General features: G+C 37.4%; 1 protein-coding gene across 2 annotated transcripts; it reads left to right on the plus strand.

Moving 5' to 3' along the window:
• Positions 1 to 1,572: 1,572 nt before the first annotated feature.
• On the plus strand, positions 1,573 to 27,448 carry LOC117790131 (homeobox protein vnd). Of its 2 annotated transcripts, none has more exons than XM_034629433.1 (3): positions 1,573 to 2,740; positions 21,842 to 22,551; positions 26,307 to 27,448. In XM_034629433.1, exons 1-3 carry the CDS (start codon positions 2,622 to 2,624, stop codon positions 27,242 to 27,244), a joined length of 1,767 nt encoding a protein of 588 aa, XP_034485324.1. In that variant the 5' UTR covers positions 1,573 to 2,621; the 3' UTR covers positions 27,245 to 27,448. The 2 variants fall into 2 exon arrangements, with proteins under 2 accessions (XP_034485324.1, XP_034485315.1); XM_034629424.1 differs by lacking the exon at positions 1,573 to 2,740 and adding an exon at positions 18,856 to 19,586.

The raw sequence follows: 27,448 nt of genomic DNA on the forward strand, positions 1-27,448 counted from the left end.
TGTTTGTCAACAAACATATGCGCCACATAATCGTCATAATAATAATATTGTTCGGCATTATTTTTCATTACATGTGGAAAAGTCTACGGTGTATGTTCTATACGGTATGTGCCTGAGTTTGCATTGTGGGGACTGATTGATTTTACCGTTACAGTGGTACATGTATTTGGACATGATCAAATTTTTTACAATTTTAAAGTAGTAGTAGTAAAGTAGTTTTAAATTGCTTTTAAGTAGTGATGTTAATCCAAACTATATATCGAAATAGGAAATCGACAAAAGTAAGCATCGAGTTGTCGATATATCGGAAAAAGTAGATCGAGCTGCAAATATCGAGTTTTATCAAAACATATTTTTTTAATTTGAAAACGTAATTGTAATCACAAAATAGACTTGTTCTCTTTTGCATTTTCTATTTTATTCAAACTTTGATTTTATTTATTTATCGAAAATTGAACGACTAAACTTACTTCTGCAAATAAACTACGATGAAGAAGCCCCAGTGAGTTGTCGATTTTTCATGGAAGTCAATTTAATCAACTCGATAGATCGTCCAAATAATCATCTAGTTGAAGTACTCGATTATCGCTTCCGCGAAAATCGAGTTGTCGATATTTCGATATATTTTTACATTACAAGTTTTGAGCGGATTTTAATTGCTCCCCTTTAATTAAAATATAAAAAAAAGCTTGAACAAATTTAAAGCAAGTACATTTGATAATTAAAATTTAAAATTGAACAAACAATCATTTCTTAGATTTTCTCTTGTTTCAAACGCATATTTTAGATGAGAAAATGGAAATTATTCCAAAACCTGTATTCAAAACAATAAAGTCACTTAATTGTAAGATTGTATTCTTTGGGTTTTTCTCTTAAATTTGTTTAGTAAAAAAATGTTTACAACAGTAATATTGATTTTAGCTACCTTGTTCTATCACTGGTGACTGGTAATTTCGGGAAAATTCACTTAAAAAAAAAGCCTTGTCTTAAATTTGGACAAGTTTGTACCACTGTGCCACTGCAGCAGCAGCGGCAGCAAATGAAGAGCACCAAATCGAAAAAAAGGGTACAAAAACAAATATAAGCATAAGCCCCGATTTGGAATCAACAGCAAGCGTTGCCTGCGTGTCTGTATCTGTAACTGTATCTGTATCTGTGATTGAGATGGGGACTCTACATATTCATTTTTATATTCGTTTTCGTACTCGTGTGCATATTCCAGCCAGCCATATCTGTAAAATACACACACACACACACATACGTTTAGACACTGATACATTATCGATATGTCGATGTTCTTGTGTACTTTATTTATATTTGTTTAACTCAGTTATATTTTTTTTACCTTTTTGTTTAATACCTATTTGACTTTAATAAGTGATTGTTGTAGCATTTAAAGTGTCGAACGTTGCGCCACTTCAGCACTCTCGGCAAGCTCTCTCTTTCACTCATTCTCTGTGTCTGCGTGTGTGTGTGTGTGTGAGTGTGTGTGAGTGTGTGGATCAAGTGAGACACAAGCTACACGCCTGTCCCCCAAGTTCGTCAGTGTCAGTTGACGCAGAGCCTCAAAACGCATCGTCGAGGAAATTGCAGACCGTTCTGCCGATGTTGAATTACTCGCTGATCGTCGATCGTCGATTGTTCCATAATCGCCAATTTCAGCTAGAGCGAGAGAGCAAGCGAGAGAAGGAGACTGTGTATGTGTGTGGGTGTGTGTGTGTGTGTGTGTGAGCGCATGCGCATCTGCATTAGCCAAGTTATTTTAGCCTAGTTAGTCGGCGCTGCGGCCATATCAGCGAGTGCGTAAGTGGATCGCGTCCGCTCGCTGCTGCTGCTGCTGCCGATGGCATTTTTATGGCTTATTGAAATCGCGACGACAGTCAAAAGCGCGCGCACCGCTCGATACAACACTCCGGCACCACGAAGAAAATGTAACGAGCCCCACCAACACCGCCAGCACCACTATCACCACCAGCTAATGTTAAATAGCCGTCGCTACCGTTAAGCGTTAGCCGTTAACCGTTAGCCAAACTTGTCGTCGCGTCAAGTGGCGCGTAATAAAACCGAAAAAAAAATAAGCCCAAAAAACCAAAGCAAAGCGAAACTCAATTGCATGCATAAGTTATAAAAGTTATACAGATGTCATAAATGAATTAGTATTTGAATTAAATAATAAATCAAAGCAAATGAAATCAAAGGCAATCGTGACGCGACGTGACTAAACTGTGACCACTTAATTGCTGTTTGCGGTTAGTTATTACTTAGTTATTGTACACAAATTATAAAGTGATCGTGGATTAAAAATCGATCTAACGATACAGCGCGAATCGTGCAAATAATTGCCGCCAGCTTAAAAAATAATTGATTCAATGTGCGATTGAAGTAGGCGCCGACAACTGCCAACCAACAACAACAAGCAACAACAACAACAACCAACAACAACGTCAACAATACCCATCAAACACCACTCAAACACCCACCCACCCGTTCTATTGAAAGTACTATTTTTTTTTTGAGGTTTTTTTCTTCATTTTTTTTTTTTTGGATTTGAATTTTGTTGCCTTATCCTGTTGGCCAACTGGCAAAACACGCAAAGAGCAGCAACGTCAACGGCTTTAATTATGACCAATTATAATCCGAATTGTGGTTACTTTGAGGACTGCGGCTATTATACAAATAATGTATATCAACAGGATTATTGCATGCAGCCGGATTATGAATACAACAAACACGTCTACGAGTGAGTATCAAAAATAAAATGGGCCAGCGCCATTTTCATTTCCCTATGCTAAGCCTCATGTAACGATTGGATAATATTAATAATAACTGTGTCCTATGGGTCGATGAGTAATACAAATGCACACAAATATTCCGACGGCATTTACTATACCTATTAACCCCGTGACTTTCACAAAGACTCGTCTATTAATTTTTTGATTTGATTAGATCGACGTCTTACTAATCTCTTGGTTAGAAACAACTCTTTTCATGTTTTTTTTTTTAAAAATTAAATGTCATCTAAATTTTTTAGGTTATTTAAAATCATTAGAAACTATAAATATAATAATGTCAGCGAATTAAAATTGCTGCAACTCTCTGCAAGAATAAAGATAACAATTCATTATACATCTTTGCACTGATATTCAAGGGCTATTGCAAGAGATTTATTACAATTTAAAATTTATTGAAATAATTAAAATATTTTTTAAAAGTTAAAAAACTTGAATGAAATATAAAATTAATTAATTAAATAATACATGCCTAAAAGTAATAATTTTGCTGATATTGGAAATTAATTCATGGCAGTGGACTTAAGTAAGTTCAAAAAGATGTTCGAAAAAATTAAATCTCTGACATTTGAATAACTCGAAAATTTTGGAGAGGTTCTTTTTAAAATGAATTCTTTTAAAAATGTTTAGAGATTTGTGATGTTTGATATACTATGAAAAAATGTTATTTGGTCACTCTTCGCTCAAAGCTGCCTATTATTACTATGATAATATTATGATAATATTATGATAATATTATGATAATATCAATATTGATGAGATTTCCAAAATATAGTATTTCATGAGTACAATTAACTTGAATAAATCTGCTGGGATTTTATTAGTCTCTTTAAATTTGTTTTAGTTTTTTTTTAAAGAACATACGATAGAAAAAGTTCAATTTCTTGCTGTTTAATTTTTCACATATAGTATACTTGTCAGTCTATATACGAGAATCTTAACTGCAATGCACAAATTGCACATTGTGCAGAGCTCATGCATGAGACAAGTAAAACTGTCAAAACATTTCCAAGAAATCGATGCGGCAATTAAAAACAATTTGATTTTAAATCAGCAAAGAAAACACAAGCAAAGAATAGGGCCAAAACGAGAACAGACCTGGCCGGATCCGGATCTGGATCCGGCCGAGAGTAGCTAGTTTAAAAGGATCAATTCAGTGAGAGTATTAACATTTAATGGCATAACATAATGAAATTGTTCTGATGCCGACTACTGCCTATATCGACCGTCTTAAGCCCCTGATTTTCGCACTCACTCACACACACACACACACACACATATACATACACATACAAAGAGGTGATTGTATATGAATATGTAGAAAGTGCGTTGGCCTAAGCCAATATTACGGCATTGTGACGATCGAAGGGAGCGTAGCACTCAATGAACTGGCCAGGATCGCTGGCTGACTGGACTGACTAGGACTGACGGGGCATGTGTGATAAGCCTGAGGCAAAAGGTGTCACTCAGCCAACGGCAAACAGCAAACAGAGAACAGGGAACAGAGAACAGACATCGTTGAGGGACACACTCAACAATGCGCATTATTTCCACTTTGTCACCTTTTGCATTTTTGGCACATCGACGGGGTTTTTACGGCTGCACTTTGAAAACCAAAACACATGTTTAGTGAAATCGTTTGGAAAATCACACACACCCAAGCAACAGAGAAAGCGAAAGAGAGAGAGAGTGTATTTGTGTGAGTGAGAGAGTGGGCATTTGAGTTTCAAAAATTTGTACTTTAATTGGGTTTGTCCATAATCGTTGCATCGAACCCTCGGCTTATCTCGGATAATACTGTTTGCCAAATAAAACCAATTCTATTTATTTGTATTTTATTCTAATGCTGTTTTTGTTGCTACTGCTGTTGCTGTTGTTATTCATCTGAGTTTTCATTGATATTTTTGTCCAATACAGTTTCGGCTGGAGCAGACTTTGGATTTCCCCTGAACACAGGTTGCGTTTCGGTACACGGTACAGGTTGATCGGCAGGATCTTTCGCAATTTCTTTTGCTGCTTTCCATTGTTGGCAATTTTCAAAATCCTAACATAATTTTAATTAAGGAAGTGTCATTGTCGATTTGTTTGTTGTTTGTTGTTTGTGTCAGGGGCTTAAAAAATAGAACTACGCAATGCAATTTGTATATTTAAGATCATTTTATCCCACAAATTGTGTGGTTTCGGTTGCTAAAAAACAAGAGTGTGCTTAGCATTGAGATACCTTAACAAGTACCTAGATCTTTTATGTTCTAAGTTTAAAGAGACAAATTAGACAACAAGGTATACAATTCACAAGAACTGCTTTTAAAAAGCTCAAAGATCGCGTCATCAAAATGTAAACAGTTCTTCAAAATCATTCAGTCAAACACCCAGCAAAACTCTTGCTTCAACAAAGAAAAATATTAAAATAAATATGAAACCAGTTACCATCTTCTCGTCCTCTTGTCGCTTAACCCTTTAACCCTTTTATGCGCACTTATTTCTGGAGTAGAAAAGGACACGCTTTGCACTTGTCTGAAGCCCTGAAATATGAAGTTCGAAAACATAATTTTATTTGATGATACTATTTTTTATTAATAAAACAAAAATAATAATAATAAAAAAAAACACACACACACACCACACATACACTCATACATCTAGAGCCCATACCAAATATTGTTGAGAGTAGCGTTACTAAACGCAATTCGGAAACGCAGCCAGTCAAGTTGAACGTACTCAAAAAATCGAAAGCTTCAAATGCCTGGGAATGTGTGCACATGTCGTCGTCATCGTCGTCGTCGTCGTCATCGTCATCGTCGTCGGATGAGCCAGGAAGTAAACAAAACACACACGAATAGCCAACACGTACATCGTATTTCGGGCTTTTATCCGTCGGCAGCACCGAATTTTGAATGCTCTTTAGTTTTGGTAACACAACAGATAAATGAAAGTTTAGAAGTTCAGATAACTAATATTTATTTAGCATTATTTTAAATCTATGATTTCATTTGCTACTATATTTTTGTATATTATGTGGAAACTTCAGTTTTCTATACGATTACATAAAAAGCCTACAATTCCATTAACCTAAGACTTTAGTATTATGTAAATTTATTACTTATTCTAACGCAGTTAACATTGTTCCCTATAAGAACATTGTACATTTGATATCCACAGTTCCAGCAACTATTAAGTATATTATAGTTATATAAAAAATATATAAAATGTGCTTTTTAATATTTGAAAAACTTAAGGAAAAGCTTTTAAAACAATTTTTGTCTTTAGTTTACCAATTTCTAAAATTAACTAAACTACGAAAACTTTTAGTTAGCCGTTTTCAAATTGTTGTAAAAAAGATTCCTACAATTCCAGAAACTGATTTAAATGCAGTACCAACTATACAAATTTTCTCAAGAGGACAATTATAGGAAAATAATCGAATTCTTTTCTCATAAACCATTCGAAACTTTGATAATTTAAAAATATTTCCATATGAGAAATTTTGCATTTAAGCATTTAGGTTTTAATTTCTGAATTCTTGAAAGTAATTATATCAGTCAAATTTATGCTTACTAAAAAGTGTGACTATGAACCCCGTTAAATGGCAGGGTAGCAAAGTGTGGCATGTTGCATGTCTTGAATGCGTTTAATACGCCCCTTACGCGGGATCATTTGTATTATATTTTTTTTTTCCAATTGTTTCTCTTGTTATTTTTTTTAGGCAAATATTAACGTTAAGTCGTGCTGCTTTGCTTTATATTTTATTTTTATTTTTGCCTGCCAGAGTTGTCGAGTAGTCAATAGTAATATGGCTACATGGACTTATTTATAGTTTCCGATTTTTTTTAGTTCTATGATAAGAGTTGGAAATAATTCCGATGGAAAAATATAAGCAATCGCATTATGTATAAAGTGTATTCAGTTGAGGCAGCTCGACAACCCTGGCCAGCGTGATGTAGCCTGAAACTGTCGCTTGCGAACTATTCTTTTTTCGCTGCCTTTTTTCTTGTCTTTGGCCTGGCTAAAACGACGCTGTCAAAGCTTCCACTTGCCATAACAGTCTGTCATTGTTGTTGTTATTATTGTTCTGTCTGTAGCTGTTGCTGTTGGTGTTCTGTCTGTCTGAATGTCATTGGAAACGTTGCCAGAAACTTGGACAAGAAGGGCGACAGTTTGGGCCAAATCAGAAATTGATACATTTAACAAAATGTTGCACAGCTTTCGAGTCGAGTTGACTCGACGCGTGACTTTGTGACATTTAATGCCAGTTTGTCAGGCAGCCAGTCAGTCAGCCAGTCAGTCAGCCAGTCAGTCAGCCAGTCAGTCAGTCTCAGACAGAGGAACATCGCATGCGCCATGCGAATGCGAAAATAACACAATGAAATTTGCATCTAGTACTCGTACTTGGGGCATGTGTCGCAGGTCCGGAGAAGGAGTCGGAATCGGAATCGGAATCATCACCGAGGAGTACGACGGTGTCCTACCCACAGTTGTTTCCATTTGATGGGCCTATAATGAAGCATGTGATTGGCTGAAGTGTCACACGGTCACTGCAACTGCAACATGCAACGTGCAACGTGCAACGTGCAACGGGTGTGGGAGGAGTAAGGGACACCTGCTTGGCATCAGGTCACAAGATACTTTTCCTACTAAGTTTGGCATTGTTTGGGATTGCTCTAATGTCTCATGAGCAAACGCAAAATATCAACTTCCTTAAATTCTATTTACTTAAGACAACTTTTAGCATTTAGGTAGCACATTAACTAATTTTTTAGGGAATGTAATCATTATGTTTTACAAAATTATTTTTTACAATATAATGTTTTTTTTATGATTTATATTGATTTATTTACAATATAATGATTATTTTGAATTATACTTTACAACTCGAAAAATAATCAATTTTTTTAAGCCAAAAAAATCATATTTTTAAAATAATAATGTTCAAAAACAATAACTAGTTTTGTTCAGAAAACATGGTTAATTTTGAATACATTTTTGCAAGTAAATTAATGAAAGCCGTAATATTGTATATTATGGTAAAAATGCACAGATTACACTTAAAGAAATATATAGATATACTTCACACTCTTTTAAAGTAACTAAAAGTTACTGATTTTATCTTTCTAACAATTCCTAAAAATTCTCCAAAACTCGTACATAAATATCACATTATTTATATCTTACTCCAATTTTAAATTAAGCTCATAAAGGTTAATAATAATCAAGTTAGTGCGCCCTAGTCGAAAGAGCAAGAATCATAGATACCCTAACATGTACACTGATAAAAAAAAAGTTCTAAAATCAAGAATTTTTGTCTCAAAACTAAGAACTTTGGTCTTAAAAATGCGTCGAGAACATAAAATACTTAGCTTAGGAAAACAAATGTTGGTTTTAAAACCATCTTAAATAAGACCAAGTTTTTATTTTAAGAATAAATTTTATTTAAATTGAAATCAAAAAATTAAAAATGATTTTTATATTTATTATTTTCTTTTTTTTCTCTTATATTAAGAATTTTAGTTTTTTGTTAGCTTAATATTCTTGGTATTATTAATATGGTCTTAAAATGTTCTTATTGAATTCAAGATAAATGTTTTTGATTTTAGAAGTTGGTCTTTTTTTTTCAGTGCATACATATAAAATCACAGAGCTCTGATCAGGAATATATATTTTTATATGGTCTACCACGCCTAAATCTGCTGGTTACATACATTTGCACAAAGTACATAACCGAGAATTAATTACACGAACTCAATATACATGAATGGGTGAATAAAAAAGACAAAAGTTACAAGCAAATTCCTTGTTTTTTTCAGAGTGCACGGTATACAGATTTCTGAGTCTAAAGACAATACCACAAAAATGGGCAAGGTGTGTGTGTGTGTAAAGTGTGTAAAATGCTTTTGTCAGAGGCCGCTGTGCCATTCATTCAAAAATATTGCAATTGAAATTGTTTGGCATTTGAAATAAATTGCAAATGTGTATCTTGTAAATGCGTCAAGCTGTGAAGGAAGTAGGAAGTGCGCAGAGGAAGTTTGAGACAGCCGTATGCATGACTGACAAACTGACTAACAGACTGGCCAACTGACTGACTAACTGACCGAACGACCGACCGACCGACTGATGACCCGGCTGAAAAAAAAACTGCTGGCAATTGCACAGTGGGACACAACACATCGCAAACCCATTTGTCAAGTTCGGGTTTTGGACCTTTGCTTTATGGCTCACGGGCACACACAATTAGATCCTCACAGCCGGCTCACACACACACACACAAACACACACACACACACAGATAGACAATTATATATTTGTTTTTTTTTTTATTAGTCAATGAGCTTGTCCCGCCTTTTGTCTGGCGCTGCTTGCCTTCAATCGTTTAGCGTTTTCATTGACTCGAAATCCAACTAAAGAGCCCTCCGCTTGGAGTGCACAACATCCGTTTCTCAATTCTTAATTCGTGTTGTCAATGACAACGTCAATGTCCTTTCAATAAAAGCCATGAAATGGCATTAGCCGACGGCTGTGCAATTCAAATATGCTGGAAGGCCCATCTCAAAGTAGGAAGTAATTTATCTAAATTTTGTAAGCTGAACGCATCAAATGGTTTTGCATTTCGGATTGAATTTAAATTGGGAGTTCCTTGGCCAATTCCCAACTCTACAACACACAATTATAACAATGGTGTGAAAGTTCTTTAAGCCGATTTGTGATACATATTTGCCAAAGAGACCATTGAAATATTAGGCAAATGATAATTAATTATACTATGCTTATAGACTATAAACTAAATCGAATATTCGAGTGAATCTTGCATGCCTGGAAAATTTAAAAAATCTATTTACAATCTAAATTATAAAGAAAGTTCTTTGATTCTTCTATTAGGTCCTACAGAAGATGCGATACGCTATAATGTTTGCTTTGGAAAGAATCTTATATTAATCCCTTTCTTAGGTTTACCCATTAACTAATTCTATATTAATTCTCTGAGGCTCATTTTCCAATGTCTAGTTATGGTCTAACTAACTTAAAGATAATTTGACTTTAAAAGTATATATTTATCTTATCTCTTAGATGAAAATTTAACTGAAGTAGTTATGAAAATTCAAGCCTGAATATTATTGCTGATTAGAGACAATTCTAATAAAGAGTCTTCTTAAATTTTGGCTGTTGTTTAAGCTGTGATAAGTATGTTAAATAATCTTTATACCCTTTGCACATAAGCAATTGTTTTAAATTTAAAATTTCTGTGCTCAAAATTACATTCATTACTTTACACACAAATAGTTGTACAGTTATGAAAGGCTATATTTTTATTTCGCACATATAAATGCCCATGTCAAATAATATATACAATCGTAAATGAGAAATTCTTGATTCTTTGAGATGTTCTCCAGCTGCACATCGAGTCGCCTCTTCCAGCTGTATTTACACAGTTTTAGCTTGGAAATCAGATCAATAGGCTCAAGTAGGACAGACAGAAAAGAACTGAATGAAACAGAAGTAACGCCCATTCAAAATTAGCAACTACAACAGTTTGCCTGGAATCAATAAGATACAATCAACAAAAGAGGCTGGATGGTTACAGAGATCACGCCAGCAACTGACCGGAGGCCGGCTTGTTAAACAAACCGAAGATCAATCAAATGGGCCGGGAATGTTAGCATGTAACCATGTAACTGGGTATGGGATTGCGTAAAATGTGATCCCTGAATGAGGCACTTCCGCCTATTCGAAACTCCTTGGAACAAAGTCAGTTTTTGGGTAAATCACTTCCGCGCAACGAATCTGGAACCCAAATTGTCATGGCCGTCAATTGACAACACGAGCGGCCGAGGGGTAAACCATCTACGGTGGTGGAGGGCAAGCCTAAAAACCAGCAGAATAGCATGAGGAAGAAGTGATAGAAAGAATTGTGAATAGAGAGCGAGAGCGAGAGCAAGAGCAAGAGACCGAGCAGTTGAAATGAAACGAAAGGAAAACCGGAAGGTAAATTAAAATGGATGACAATGGATGAGCGGACTGTGCTGCTGTGTTATAAACGAGCATTGAATGAATGAGAGACTAAGTGTCTCTATGAGTATATATGTGTGTGTGTGTGCTTGTGTGTGCTTGTGTGTGTATAGAAAGGTGTGCATGGCACGACACTCTGGCTGTCATGGCTGCAAAGTATCTCGTAGTTAGCATTCACTGCATGTCGCAAAGCAAGCACCTTTTGCCAAAAACTCTTCCACTGACACAAATCCAGTACACAGCTCCGAGTGCCCCAGACACACATATAAACACATATACACTGATAAAAAAAAAATGTTCTCAAATCAATTTTGGTCTCAAAAATGCGACGAGAATATAAAATTCTTAAAGTAAGAGCGCACATAATGGTTTTGAAAACATTTCAAATCAGACAAAGCTCATATTATATGAATAAATGTTCTTCAAATTAGAGTCAACAAATAAAAAAAATAAGAAAAGATTTATAAATTTATAATTTGTGTATTCTTAATATTATATTATCTTAATATAACTATAAATGCATTTTGTTCCGGCTTAGTAATTTTTAAATGTTACTTTACTGTGTTTTCCTTGTTAATATCATCTGAATCTGGGCTCACCACAGGGCCACTTTTGAATTTAAATAAAATATGACATATTTCTACTTTTCCAATAATTTAAGATTTTTATTCTTAAATTAAAAAGTTCATTTTTTTTATATTAATATTGTCAGCAAGGCTGAACCTTGCTAAATCGGTTCGGTTCGGGTTTTTAAGCAGCCTGTACCGGATCACGATCGAAACCCTTACAATTATTTACCCAGCGAACCTGAACCTAAGCCGAACCACTTTCCTTATTATAAGGTTCGGCTAGAAAAATAATAGCTACAAACATTTTATGCTTTTCTAATATTACTTAACTATTTGAGACTTTGGATAAAAATAAGTATTTTAAAATCTTCAAATAAGTTTAGATAATTAATAACATTTTTTTTTTTTTTCAAAATTAAATTGGTCAGGAAAAAATGCAATCAATAAAAATATATTTTTGCATTAAATTAAACCAAGGTTCGAACCCTAACCTTGGGTTTAGGAGTCACATAAACCGGTTCGCGAACCGAACACAAGTCTTGGTCTATATATATTTTTGCATTAAATTGAACCAAGGTTCGAAGGGGGCACATAAGCCGGTTCGCGAGCCGAACACAAGTCTCGGTCTATGGTCCGAACCGCCGAACCGAACCTTTATTCACATTTTTGTGGTTTGCAGCCTTGATTTTTAGTATTAGTAATATGGTCTTAAAATTGTCTTATTTTAAGAATATATTATATAAATGATAAATGTTCTTGATTTTAGAAATTGGTCTTTTTTTTCAGTGTAGACACAAATATATATGAGTGCTGTATATTGTATAGGGATCTGATTTTTTACGCCTAATGCAGCAGCAGCCGCCGCAATGAAGCGTTTAATTGGGGTTGTTAGACCGCCCGCCCCTAAATACCGAAAAACTGTCGCGCGGTTTTTGGAATGCCCAAATGCATTCTCTGACATTCAACATATTTTATTGCATTTGTATAGTTATTGAAAAGCCGATCCACAGCAATAGCAATTGCAATAGCAATAGCACCACCAACACCAGCAACAACATTAGCACTCACTATTGCCGGGTTATTGTTGTTAATTGTATCTCTCGGATACGGCTCGTTTGAGTGGCCTACGTATTGTCACACTTCAGTTTGAGTTCTGGGATTGGGAGACGGGCTGTTCAAGTTTGCCATGAAACAGCTGCCAATCCAACAAGCTGTTATATTGGCTAGAAATGGTGGAAATTTATACTAAAGAGTTTATCATATGATAAATTAACTGCTTGTCATTGAAGTACGAGTATCAAATTAAAGGGCTCTATCAACTATAGTTAATTGAATCTTGATTATTAAAGTATGCACTTATGAAAGAACATGCAATTCTCTTCTACAAGTATTTAAACATTTAGCACATACTTATACTGAAAGAATCTAGCTGATAATTAGAAATAATCTGAAGTAATAAGTATTGCTTTAATGAGCGGAAACCAAAATCAATTTATGACAATTTAAATTTTAATCAGTTTTCCTTTTTTTGGATCAGTTATCAGAACCTGGTAAATGCCATTAAATCTTTTCATATAAATCAACGTTTAGTATGATTACTTTCTATAAAATCAGCCTACTACTTACGTCCATACATTTGAATTGTAGATAAAGCTCATTCATTATCATATTCATAATCATATCAATTTACATTTATTGTTTATTCATTGACATTAAATACTTTATTACATAACAAATAGATAAACGAAGCGTTTAAATTACTCAAGGTGGATTTTCTTTATGATATATATATCCAAATTTAACCAAACTCAGATATCTCAAAAAATAGACAAACATTTTTTAGTAAAGATTATTTTTTGGCAGATCGTTCCTGTGGCAACAACATACATACATGAGTTTATAGTGCGTTTTGTTTTTTTTTTTGATCAGGATGTATGTTTCGTTTCAAAATCTTAAAAGACAACTTATTTTTTCAGACTGTGGGCTGATTTCCAATTAATCGTTTATATGTTAGTTTTAAATCTGATATACACGTAACTTATTCTATTATTCAAGGAAAAGATAAATTATAAAATTTTTTAACTTAACATTGAATTATTATATTTATCAATTAAAGAAATTACAGTGAGTAAACTGTAGACTGTAATACTTTTAAATGATAACACAGCGCAGTACAAATCCCACTTAAATAGTCTGAAATGCAATACAAACAAATTAGATTCAATTTAATTCAAAACTAAAACAAAAAATCCTTTGGCTAACAAAATACATAGAGAAAAGAAGAAGAGGGTACAACGACAACATGAGGCAATTGAATTGAGCTACTTAACCCTAAACAAAAATACAAATGGGCAAGAGCCAAGCAAAACAACAACAACAACAAGTCGGTAAAGTAGTTTGAAGTGTTGGGAAAAAAAAACGGAATGAAAATAAATAAATAAATAAATATGTGAAGTGAACCGAACGGAACAAAAACCAAACGAGTTTTGTGCGAGAAATTCAATTGAATTTGCATGTAATTTGAATGCCAGTTACAGATACAGATACAGATACAAGATACATTTGCCAATGTATAAGAGTCGTTCATGTATTTATTGTTGTTGTTGTTGTTGCCGCTGACTGGCTACTTAAACTTCCTGCGGAAGCTAAAACTACAACAACAAACGTAGCAACGTCGCTGTCAGCGTTGAAAGGCTTTTACTTCTGGCTTGTTGTTGTTGTTGTTGTTGTTATTGTTGCTGCTATTGTTAAATGCAACATCATCATTAAGCGCATAACAATGGCCATCACACGCACACACACACACACACACACGCACACACACACGCACATACAAACACACAGCTCTCTATGTATTTAGAAGCAGAATAAAAAGGGGCGTGCAATATGCTGCGACTGCTTGTTCCAAATTTCCCTTAGCACCGTTATCCTTATGCTGGCAATTTGGGAAATTTTCCCATAACATGCGCGCAAGTGCGCCATGCACTCTACCCATCTCGCTCGCACCACACTGCGATTGGCTGAACGGCAAACGCTGCGACGCGCCCACTTTTGCAGCGCAGCAAAAACGCTGCCAAGAACAACGATACCGACAGCGACAGCGACGCCGACGGCATTACACGTTATTTCCCCGAAGTGTTGTATGTTGTGTGTAGTGTGTAGTGTGTTCTGTGTTGTGTGTGGCGGCGAGGTGTGTGCGTGTTTTCCCATTTTCCACATTTTCATTTGTAATCCGAGCCATGAACGAACATGGAGTGCCACTGTCCTCTCATATGGCATATATGGAGCTGCTGCTTATGTAAAGAGACCCTCCATTTTTATACTTATATGTTAACCGTACTCATGTATAGTACGTTATGGAGTACTATATATCTACCATATATAGCATATATTTATGTATATATGGCAGACCTGGCACGCAATGTCTGACATGTTATTTTTTCAATTGCTAAAACTTTTTGCCCCACTGCCCCTTCACCCATTTCCACACTCCTCGCTCGGCATTGTTCAAGTTAGCTAATGGTCGTTTTGATTATGTTCCTTCAACAAACCCTCCATAGCTCCTAGTGCCTTGTTCCCATTTCCCATTTCCCATTTCCCAATTCCGTCTCTCTGATGGGTGTGTTCATGCAATATTATATATCCATATACTCGTTTATGTACATGAAGTACTATATAGTGCTGTGCAGGATCTAAAATAATGATGGGTTTACTCATGAAACCGAATTTCAAATGTGCCGGCTGTACCCTCAAGTGCTTGGCAAGTCACGACAACCAGTTCGAGTTGATACTTAACTTTAACATAAATTTAAGATAGTAACTCGTACTAACAAATCGAACAAAACACTCAACTAAATACTGTTTACATGTCGAGAATATACATTCATATTTCTACATATTGCAAAAAGTACACTGTAAAACGAGAATAGCTAAAATATCTTTAGGTGCATGAGAATTTAATATTAGGAATATAGTAAAGTTTTTAGGCCAAGTGTTAATTTTTACTTTCTATTATTTACTTTCTGAAAAATAAAACGCACTCGTAGAATTCGATTATCTACATCCCAAGTTTTTTTATGTTCGTAATTTGGTCCGGAAAAAAAATTAAAGATTTGCATTCTTGAAACTTTTAATAAAATAGTCAAAACATAAGCCATCGAGATTGCTATACTAAACCAAGAATCCCAATTTTAAAATTTTAACCATTTTGTACAGTAGCCACTTCATACAAATTTTTATATACTGCGATTAATGATCAAAGCGAAAAAAAGATAATATCTTTATTATTTAAATACTTATAACATAGTCAGCATTATTTTAAAACAAATAATTTAAATATAATAATAAATAATATAATAATAGTGACGAAGCATCACAAAGGCAAATAGCAACTGATTTAAAACCACTTGAAAGAGTCCAATCTTTTGGAGACAATGCACAAGAAGCGCATACACTGCAAAAAATATTTCTTTTAACGCACTTTATAATTTTTAGTTTAGTTTTATTATTTTTTAAACTTTTCGTCTGATAAAATGCGTCGATAACCTAAATTCTAAAATAAAAGAAAGAATTTTGTTTGTAAGAATATTTTTACTCTTTACGGGTATATTAAGTTTGTTGAAAGTATGTAACAGCAGAAGGAGGCGTGGCGGACCCCATAAAGTATGTATATATTCTTAACGTGCATTAACAGTCAAATCGATATAGCCATGTCCTGTGTCCGTATGTACACCTAGATCTTAGAGATGGTAAGAGCCAAGAGCACCAAATTTGAATTTCAGACTTACTAAAATTTTATGCAGATCGAGTTTATTTTAAAATTTTACCACTTCCATTGTGAAGGGAGTAAGTTGAAAAAAACCGAAATAGCCCTATAGACGTATAAGAGCTATAAACTTCCAATTTGGTATGTAGGTTCCTTGATACCGGAAGCAGATCAAGTTTATTTTAATTTTTGGATCGGACCACTTAATTATTTTGACCATTTTGAGATGTCTCAACCAATCTGACAAAATATGCATTTAAGTTGGTCTTATACCATACATCCTGACCAAATTTGGTTCAAATCGCTCCACTATATCATATAGCAGCCATAGGAAGTATATGTCAATATTTAAGGATTAGTACAAAAATGTTTGTTTTTCTTAAAGATATTTTAATCAAACTGGCAGACTCATTTATTCGTCCTGGCTATATCCTCACTATATCGTATAGCTGTCATTGGAACAATGGCTTCAAGTGCCTTAAAGTGCCTCATACGCTTGTTTTCTCTATCTAAAAGTTGTCCTTTTAAAGAAATATATATATATCCATATGCTTGATTTTAGAAGCCAGTTTCTCTTTTTCTTTGTAATATCCTCAAGGCTTTTTTTATATAACATTATTAATTTTTATTGCATGACGAATGAAAAAGTTTACAGATCATATCGATCTACTAAAACTAGCGTATCCATAGTTAAATTGTGATTAAAAAAGAGTAATGTGGATTTAATATTCTAAAAAATAAGATCCGCATAAATATTATAAGTTCTTAATCAACAATCGGCTTTAGATCTAATAAGCTTGTCTTGAATTATTTTAGTTGTTGAAATAAAATAAATTTTAAACCAGTAAAAATATCATTGAACTGTTTTACTATATCCGCTCTAAGTTCATTATTCGATTAACCAATAAAATTGTTATTGTTAATTTAAGTTATTGAATGCCAACAACGATTTCATTGCTCAACTAAAATTAATTATTAAGTTGGAGAGTTTATAAATATTTCAAATGTTTTCAATGAACAAATATATTTTGATTTGCCGGAACAATGCAGAAATGTAAATACTTTTATTGCCTGTAGAATTCCCAACAAATGTACATTTTTAATAACTGTGTTTCATTCCTAAGAACTTAAAAACATAACAGGGAATCGAAATCAGTTATTTTTCAACCTGAGGTTCTATGTATGTGACAGGTCGGCGACCCCAACTAGAGAAAATAGGAACTTAAGCATTTTTGATAATGAAAAAAGTACATAAACTTTGAAGAGAAAAGACACTTGGTTAGATTTGTTAATGTGGTTAATGGAGTACAAAGTGTGATTACTAAGCGTATGAAATACAGTTATTGCATTCACTTGAATTGAACAGGAGATTTAGGAGCATCATAAATGGGATCCCGACAATCGCCAAGACAGTTGTTGGCTCACACACACGCATACATAAGTGGCAACGGGAGGGAAGGGGAGTAACTGGACAGATAATAATGATAAATACAATATAATGACGCGGCAATTGTTGACAACATCAAGTGCAGGACGAAGCAGAAGGGCAGCCAGGACATTGTGCTAACTGACCAGTCAGTGAGTCAGTGCAACCCAATTGAAGAATGAATGCATGAAAAACCAAAAAAAAAAACAAAAAAAAAATAAAATAAATAAATATAATAAGAATGAGAATAAGTCCAGAGAGCATGATCGGGATGCGGCGACTTGTCTGACTGGCCAGAGGCTCTACCTACAAGTCCACTACTCGAGCGTCACAATGGCAGCTCTCGTCTCAGCACACACACAAACACACAGAGAGAGGGCACTCGCGTGTGAGTGTGTGAGAGAGGGCATAGAGAGGCGGCTCAAGTGGGCACTCGTTGCCTGTGGCATTGTGAGCGTGTGCAAGCGAGATGGCTGGCTAACACAAAGCCTCGGTTAGCCTTGTTTAGCACAAGGATGCGCGATGCCCAAACAAATGGTGGTGGTTGTTGTTGGTGGTTGAATGAGCCACTCACAGAGTTGCTGCTGCTGCTGCTGCTGCTGAGCTGCTGAGCTGCTGCTGCTGCCGTCGTTGTCGTTGTCGTTGTTGTAGTATCCTTGTTGAAAAGGACATGAGAAGCCACTTAGTGAAAATGCGACGAACGCGCCGCGACTAAACAACAGCCAGAGAGACTCTTTATGCATGTGTGTGTGTGTGTAAGTGTCTGTGTGTGTGTGTGAGCCTATATACCCAATGGTGGATGGATGCGCCATATACAATATAGCCAAACTTAAACATGCTCTGTCTCTCTATAGCTGTGTGTGTGTGTCTCTCTGTCTGTGTGTGTGTGTGTGTGCGGAGTAGTTTTTGGTACTTTTGCGCCGTTGGCTGCTTGGACTCGTGTCGAGTTCTTGATGTCTCGTTAGTTGTTGATGACACTTCAGTTTGGAATGTTTAGAGTGCGGCTGACAACGCAATCCGAGCACGAGAGTCGAGATCAAGATCGAAATCGAAATTGCAATTGAAATTGAAACTCTCTTAACATTAACGTAATCGCATCCTTAAACGTAAACGTAAACGTTAACACAGCATTCCAGTGTAATTGCAAAAAAATCAAAAAAAAATATATACAAATATTAAATGATTAAAAGCGACACATTCCAATTATTTGCATAGTGCTTTTTTTGTAATCCGTGTTGCAGTGCAGCAAAAAGTGTTGGTGTGTGAAATTAGTTGTTTTTTTTTTGCACGTGTGACACTTGTTAATTGAACGGCCGCAAAGTGGCGGAGAAACGCAAAAGCACGCCGTCGCCAACGCCGCCGCCCGCGCAGCAGCGACGCAAATCCGGCAGCGCGACGCCGCCAGCAGTAAGTCCAGCGGTATCGCCCACGCGCACGACCACGCCCACAGCGCCTACAACACCCACAACGGCCACAGACATGACCACAACACACAGTAAACCGGCGCTGGAACGCACACCGTCCAAGCAGAAGGAACGGGAGCGGCAACGGGAGCGGGAGCGGGAACGGGAAGGGGAACGTGTGCGAGATCAACGTGAGACGACCAACAGCAGCGGCAACAGCAGCGGGTTGGGCAGCGCCGGCAGTCTGCCAGCATCGCCACAGAGCGCCGCCACCGTTAGTCCCGGCACGCCCACAACGCCCAAGCGGCCACTGCGAACGTCGACGCCATCGCTGGAGCAGCAGCGTCTGTCCAAGATCATTAGCACCGCCAGCACCACAGTGCCAACAACGACACCCACCAGCGGTGCCAACTTGACGGCCGCCGAGCAACTGCGCATTCCCACGGGCGCGGCGGCATTTAGCGGCTTTCCCGGACTGCACGGCATGGGCAGCCTAATGGTGCCCTCATCGGCGGCAGTGGCAGCCGCGGCGGCGGCCCCCTTCCTGCCCTGGTCACCCATATTGCTGCCACCGTGGAGCCATGCGCTCCTGCCCGCCGCCTTCTATCCGGCGGCTCTGCGCAACGCTTTGCCCGGGTAAGCAAGACAGCAAGTTGATCTATGGATGGATCTCTTTTCTCTCTCTCTCGATCACTCTCTCCATTTTCTTTTATATTGATCAGTTACTTTGTATGACCTGTTTGTTAGGATTGACTGGAAGAACTCTAGCATTTTAAGCACTTTCCACTCCAAGATCAATGTAGAAAAAACCTCCTTAATAGATCATCAAGGGATCTACAGTTATTCTCATATATTTAGAATAACCAAGTATCTGCAATGTTTCATTTAGAAAACTGTCAAAGTAATCGATTTACAAGCCTTTAAAAAACTATAAATCTTCTATAATTAAGGAAATACCTTTTTATCTTTATCTTCTATATTTATTGAAATACCTTTATTCTTTATCTTTTATATTTATTGAAATACCTTTAGCTGTCAGAAACAAAGCTGAAATGAAGCTCAACTTCAAGCTGATTTAAGAGCATATTCGACTAAAATATTAATACTTTCATATACATAGAATCGAATTATTTTTAGCTATGAAAAACAAAGCTTTGATTAAGTTAAACTTTAATCTGATTCAAGATCATATTCGATTTGAATATAGGTTTTTATTATGTAAGTAGAATATCAGAATATCCTAAGTCAATTAACAAGTTCTAATCTGAACGATCATTAAATCATAGCTTCAGTAAAGTTTTGATTTGAGTCTTTGTAAATGCATTTTTTTAATGAGCTTTTATTTTTAGCTATCAAAAAACAAAGCTTAAATTAAGTTAAACTTTAATCTGATTCAAGATCATATTCGATTTGAATATAGATTTTTAATATGTAAGTAGAATATCAGAATATTCTCTACACTTATCGAGTTAAGTCAATTAACAAGTTCTAATCTGAACAATCATTAAATCAAAAATTCAGCAAAGCTTTGATTTGAGTCTTTGCAAATGCACTTTTTTAATGAGCTTTTATCTGAAAAGCTTCACATGTGCCTGAAGCTTTAAGCAACTTCGCTTTGTATATCACAAGAGAGTAAATGAGATTATTACGATTTCCAAATTATTTTTAGACTATAAGTTTCATGTTCTGATGTAGATCATACGCAAAGCTGCTCTTAACTCAGTGATAACTATTAGACATTAAATTTAGGTTGTTTGCCATGTGATTGTGTTGTTTTAGGCCTCGTGTCGTTAATGAACTTTACACTCTAATCCAGCTACTGATCAACTGAGCCTCAACAATCCAATCAAGCCAGACACTTGCCCCGTGAACAGCCTACCAAGTAAATTACCCAAATCCTGACCACGTAATTTCCCCCGACCACACACACACACACACACACACACACACACAACAGATTTGCTGAGGCTGGTGCATGATCATACTCAAGATCTGAACTGGCATTGCATTGGGAGATACTTGTAACTTGTAAGAGCTCAAGTGTTTGGCCTGTTCGGGCTTAGAAATTAGAAATTAGAAATTCCCATAGGTGAGTTGCAGGGAAACCCCAATCTGGCAACATGTGTGCAACAGACGACACTAGTAGACGACGACGACGGCGTCACACTGTCTAGCCGAAGGCCAGGACGAGTGCAAAGGGAATTCCGTTTCGAGATGCGGGGCATTCCCCGTGTCCTGAGTGTCCTGCGTGTCCTGACAGGACCTGAACGCGTGGGAATTTCGCGCGCACACATTTGGGAAAATTTGTGAGCATGGAAAAACCGGAAGCAAGAACGCTTTTTACTTGCGCCAACATGTGGCCGAAAAACATTTAGCCTGTTTGCCGACCAGGCCCAAAAACCATAGACCAACCGATCGACAGGTAGATTTACATGCGCTACAACAATAGCGGCTTTGCGTTTAATTGTTGATGGTATTAGTGGAAAATCAAATTTGCATTAGCCTCAGCTTATGCCAAGACTTAAATTTGGGTTTGGTATTGGAATTGGGAGCAAGAGCGAGAGATGCAACTGGAATTGGGACTAGGTGTCAATAATCCAGCGATTTGGCTGCACTTAATCAAAGTTAATTCCAAGCAAGTGTGAAAAATCGAGGTGCGTGCAATTTTTGGTCAAAGTCAGGTACTCGTGCATACACATACACTTGCCACATGTGGCAGGTAGATGAGTCAGCTTGAAAGGGTCTGTCCATTGTGATGTTTTTTCCGGCCATTCATGACACGACACCGGATGTCGGATGTCGATCTTCGATCTTCGATTCTCCATTTGTCGGTTGCATTGAGAGTGAATCGACAAGCAAGTAAAACTCCGCTTTTGTGTCTTTATTTGCAGCCTCTTTGATGCCAAGGTGCCATCGTCGCAGCGTTCCGGCTTTCATATATCCGACATACTCAATTTGGATGGCTCGGAGCTGAAGAGCGCGGCCGCAGCGGCAGCGGCAGCGGCGCATCACACGCACAGCCACAGTGCGGATCTGGGGGCAGAGTCCAGTAATGGCCATGGACATCCGACGCCAACGGCATTGTCGCCAACTCCCAGCACGGGGCTGCCACCGCCCAGCAGTGGGGATGAGCATGTGGCACCCGCCGCCCATGCGGATCATCATACCACGGAGCACAGTTCGCACCAGCAGCAGCAGCAGCACCAGCAGCAGCACCAGCAGCAGCCGCAACACCAACTACATCCGCATCTTCATCAGCATCCACATTCGCATCCACATCCGCATCCCCATCCGCATCCGCATCCACATCATCAGCAGCCCGTGACACCGCTTCCCTTGTCGCATCATCAAAGCGCTGGCGGCGCTCAGCCGCCCATGCCCCATGTGGGCGCCCATGCCCATGCCGCCTCCGCCCAGGCCGCTGCCCATCTGCTGGCCAGTCACAATGCAGCGGCTGCCGCTGCCGTTGCCGCTGGTCAATATCTGCCAAAGAACTTTGCCAGCAGCTTCGGCGATGAAATGTCCTCCTACCATCACATGGCCCAGACAATGCTCTCCCACTCGGGACGCAGCGCGTGGATCAAAGAGAACGAGCTATATGGTAAGTCTATCGATAAACTCTTTAGATCCGTTTCTGCTAAGATGCCGAATAGAATATAGAATTATAAAATTAATTTTCCCATTCATATGCAGAATCTTCTAAGATATGTTATGAATGTTTACAATGTTAAAATATGTGTAAAATGAAATGTTACATTTAATACTTATTTGAAAACGAATTTCGAAATACTTTGAGCTGTAAAGATCTAAACAATTTGGTAAGTCTATCGATAAACTCTTTACATCAGTTTCTGCTAAGATGCCGAATAGACAATAGAATTATTAAATTAATTTTTACTATGCAAGTTTTCCCATTCATATGCAGAATCTTCTAAGATATGTTATGAATGTTTACAATGTTAAAATATGTGTGAAATGAAATGTTACATTTAATACTTATTTAAAAAAGAATTTCGAAATACTTTGAGCTTTTAAGATCTAAACTATTTAAAGAAAAGTAACTTAACACTGAGTATATTTAAAGATTAAATGACTTTACTTAGACTTTAACAAACGACAGATTAAATTTCCCAAAATGATTAATATTAAAGAATATTTATTAACGTTTACAAAAAGGTTATAAATATAACTAACCTTCTTAGATTTTTTCTAAAATATGCGATGCTTTTAATGATTTTGTTTTCGAAAAAATCAACAAAACTCATGAAAATTTATCAATCATTTAATCGCTCCACAATATTTGAAATGTAAAAGAATTATAATTTTTTTTTGAAAAAGTCTGTAACAAAATTTGTTTCGATTTTCATATAAATAAGGGAAGTCTTGAGATTTATAAACTCAATTAGTTGTACACATAAGTCTCATTCAAAGCTTGCCACAGTTTAAGCTCAAGCTGAAGCTTGTGGGCTGAAAAAAACTATGAATGAGATGGTTAGCAGAGAAAAAGGCATTGGAATGAGAAGGGGAGGAAATGGGAAGAGAACGAACGGAAAGTCGAGAGCAAGCGCCTAATAATATTGTTCAATAATTGCCTCACAAAAGGCAGCTGTGTTTGCATATGAACACGGGCAACGTCTGTGGCACTTTGGGAACCCCTCTGACAAGGGCTAACCCTTGGCTGTGACCATGCCACGCCCCACTCTGCCTTACAAGCGTTACGTTACTTGATGTTACGTTACGTTATTGTTGGTGTTAGATGCGATATGTGTCGATTCAGGTGCTTGAAACGCGAAGTGCCCTGGAACTACCCTTTTAATAATAAAATTTTTTTTTTATTTTTGGTGGTTCAATACCTTTCACATTCCATAGAAACTGCGCCCAACCTAATCTTGACTAATAGTTTGTATGCGCTTCACACTTGAGGATTAATTTTGTTATTTTCTTTTTTTTTTTTTATTTAGATTTTTTCCCATTGTTTTTTATATGATGTCCCCCTGCGTTGTTCGTTGTTGTTGCGGACATAACATTTTTCAGTCATTCCTTTCATATGAGCTTGGAAATTTATGGCACGCACTTCCGTTTCGTCCTTTTTTTTCCTGCTTTTGCATGGCCTTTCCTTTATATTTTTTTTATTATTTCAACTTTTTTTTTGTCTTTTCTGTTGATATGGTGCTCAGCTACAAATTATAATTGTTGCCTGTTTGCCGTTTTCTTTTTTTTTTTTTTGGGAAATTTCACAGCTGTAAGCCGAGTCGTTTTGATTATATTAAGTTATTAATTTGTTGAGTTGTCATGGTGAGGACGATTCTAGTGCGATACTGGACTGGGACTAGATTGGGTTGGGTTGGGTCTGAGTGGAGACCTCGCAGGTTACGGGTATTGTTTAGTCAATTGTGCTGGAATTTGCAGAGCAGTTGGGAAAATAAACTGGCATTCAAGTTTAGCATTGATCACCGAGATCACACCCAGAGATCACATTGGGCGATAAATCAAAGCAACTGTATCCCTAACTAGCTAAAGTGGGCGTGTGCTGGCTGCATTGCAAGAGCCGGGCAGAAACCGGAAGATAGGGAGCAGGATGTGCAATATAAAGGGACCTAAAGTCAGGGGCAGGGCGACCATTAGAAGGCAGCTCTGTTTGAGGTTTGGCTTTTGTGTCACAGCCCATTGTCTCGCAGTTTGTTGCAGCCTTAATGTATTTTCATTAGCATTTTTTTTGGTGTTGTGTACTGTCTCATCTCGGCAAACAATGACAGCAGCAAAAAGGCAACACGGCGAAGGTCAGAAGGCAGCACAGCAATTGCCCAAAAGGTGTAACTCCGCAGGGTTGCCCCGACACCGATGGGCAGGCTTGCCAGGTAGTCAACGACACGATCGATCGGGCCTTGTCAATGGCCAGGTCCTCTAATTGACGTTATTAGTTGAGTTTCGGTATGGTACGGTATGTTTCGGTTTGCTTCACGGGCTAACTGCGCATCTGGCCACCCCGATCACATTGTCGATTCTCAGTTCTCTCTCTCTCTCTCTCTCTCTCTCTCTCTCTCCTGTCATAATCCAATTGTGCGAGTCGTTGGCGGTTGTGCTGTTTACCCACTGACTTTTCATTTAGCACCGCTGCCAATTTTTGCCTGCTCATTCGGATTGGGGTGTGTGTGTGTGTGTGTATGTGTGTAAGTAGTGTGGTGTGTGCCTTGGCATTAATTTTATCCAAATTGGTGACAAATTGACTCTGTCTCTACACTGGAAAAACTAATGTAGTTTGTTTATCAAACAAGATCATCTAGAAAATTTTTAAGAGTTCAAGCATTTCTCGGCTATTCTTATTATCTAATGCTTAAATTTTTTATTGTTGTAAATTAATGTGTTTCACTACTGACTTTATTATGATAAATTATAAAATCACCTTTTGATATTCGTTGCAATTATGTTAACGGTTCTCAAAAATTTCTTAAAAATGTTTTTCAATTTCTTAAAAAATTACAATTTTTTTTTAAATTTTTTATTATAAAATCGATCTACCATCTTTTTGAAATTTTATTTAAATTCTTGTTATTCAAATAATCATAAAGATTTGTTTTATAAACTGAGTTCACAGCTGTTAAAGTTTACTTTAAAATTCGATCTCAAACATATAACAATCAATCAATTTCGATACATTAAATCTGATTGTAGATATTTCATTCTACTATCATTTTAAAGCCATATCAAAATTGTTTCAATAAATACTTTATTACAAGCTTAAGTTTCGTACAATTTTCAATTGCAATTCATAAACAAATATATTAACTTTGCTTTAATTATTAGTTCCAAAGAATATTTCGATACCAATCAAAATAAAAGATGAATTAAAAAAATATAAATATACATTTAGAGCGAGATCGTTTTAAAGTTATTATAAAAACATCAATTCCTTATGAAATTTGCGTAAAAACCATTGATGGGACTTCAAAAACTAAGTCTTGAAAAAAACCTGAATCGATGGTATTTAAAAAAGAAATTAGAACAGTCGTTAAAAGTACTATTCCATTTAAGTTAAGATCAACTTGAATTAAATAAATAGTCTATTATACATGTATAATACATTTTTTTAATTTTTTTTATTAACAGAGTTTTTTATTTGTAATCTGTCCTAATTGGACAATCAACAAATTGAATTTATTACATTGACATTTAAATAACATTAAGGGTATTGATATTAAATTTCATTTAGAGTATGACAATTTTGATTGGTATAATAAATGACGCATAGTGAAATAAAGATTATTTGTAAAGTACTTGTATTTATTGTTAGTTCAACTTTGCACAGTATAACTAACTTATCCGCTCTCTCTCTCTTTCTCTCTTGTATTGTTGCAGGCACTCAGCAACCGGCCAGTCCCGACAGCACCTCGCCGGTCACCTCAGAGGTGTCGTACACGTATATTGGGTCCAATTGCCAAACGTCGCCCGCTCTCTCCGGCGATTACAAGAGCTACAGTCGATCGGCGGACAGCGATGCGTTGTCTGTGGGCGATGCGTTGCACACGTTGCACGGCGCTGCTGCAGCTGGCGGCAGCTCGGCGGCGCATGCGTTGCACAACAACAACAACAACAACAATAACAACAACAACAATAATAATAATAACAATAACAATAGCTTAAAGCATGATACGGGCGCTGGCAGTGGAAGTGTCCACGACGACAGCCTGAATGAGGATGGCATCGAGGAGGACATCGATGATGTGGACGATGCAGATGGCAGCGGTGGCGGCGGTGTCAATGCCGATGGCATGCCAAACAAGAAGCGCAAGCGTCGCGTCCTTTTCACCAAGGCCCAGACGTACGAGCTGGAACGGCGCTTCCGTCAGCAGCGCTATCTGAGTGCCCCGGAGCGTGAGCATTTGGCCAGTTTGATACGCTTGACGCCGACGCAGGTGAAGATCTGGTTCCAGAATCATCGCTACAAGACCAAGCGTGCCCAGAACGAGAAGGGCTACGAGCATCCCGGCCTGCTGCATGGCCATGCCACACATCCGCATCATCACTCCGCACAGCCCTCGCCACGACGCGTCGCCGTGCCCGTCCTGGTGCGCAATGGCAAGCCGTGTCTGGGCGATGGCTCCAAGCTGTCGCAGGATTGTGTCAGCACCGCCACAGCGATGCAGAATGCCGCCGCTGCCCATCATCTGGTCGCACTGAATGGCGCCGCCGCCTATCAACATGCGGCTGCTGCCGCCGCCGCCGGTCTCCATGCCCATGCCCATGCCCACGCCCACGCCCATCCTCATGCGCAGCGCGCCGCCTGGTGGCCCTAATATTGCTAGGTGCCCTGGATTCGAGTTGGGGCTGGCAAGCAGACGGGGCAACCAAAATATATACACGTATATGACTGGTAACTCGAATACTGGACAATAAATAATTGTAGCCTGACTGACCAGTGTTGGCGGGGTGGGCAGTTTGGGTTGAGAATTCGAACAAACAAAACATAAATTGGTGCAATAAAAATTAATAACAAGGTG

Source organism: Drosophila innubila, chromosome X, assembly GCF_004354385.1.
Source record: "Drosophila innubila isolate TH190305 chromosome X, UK_Dinn_1.0, whole genome shotgun sequence".
Lineage (NCBI taxonomy): Eukaryota > Metazoa > Arthropoda > Insecta > Diptera > Drosophilidae > Drosophila > Drosophila innubila.

Bases quoted from the DNA above. Each gene is read 5' to 3' on its own strand.
- LOC117790131 (XM_034629424.1), top strand. From the start codon at position 19,027: ATGACCACAACACACAGTAAACCGGCGCTGGAACGCACACCGTCCAAG. The intron at 19,587-21,841 runs GTAAGCAAGACA...CTTTATTTGCAG, and splicing joins CTGCGCAACGCTTTGCCCGG to CCTCTTTGATGCCAAGGTGC. The intron at 22,552-26,306 runs GTAAGTCTATCG...GTATTGTTGCAG, and splicing joins CAAAGAGAACGAGCTATATG to GCACTCAGCAACCGGCCAGT.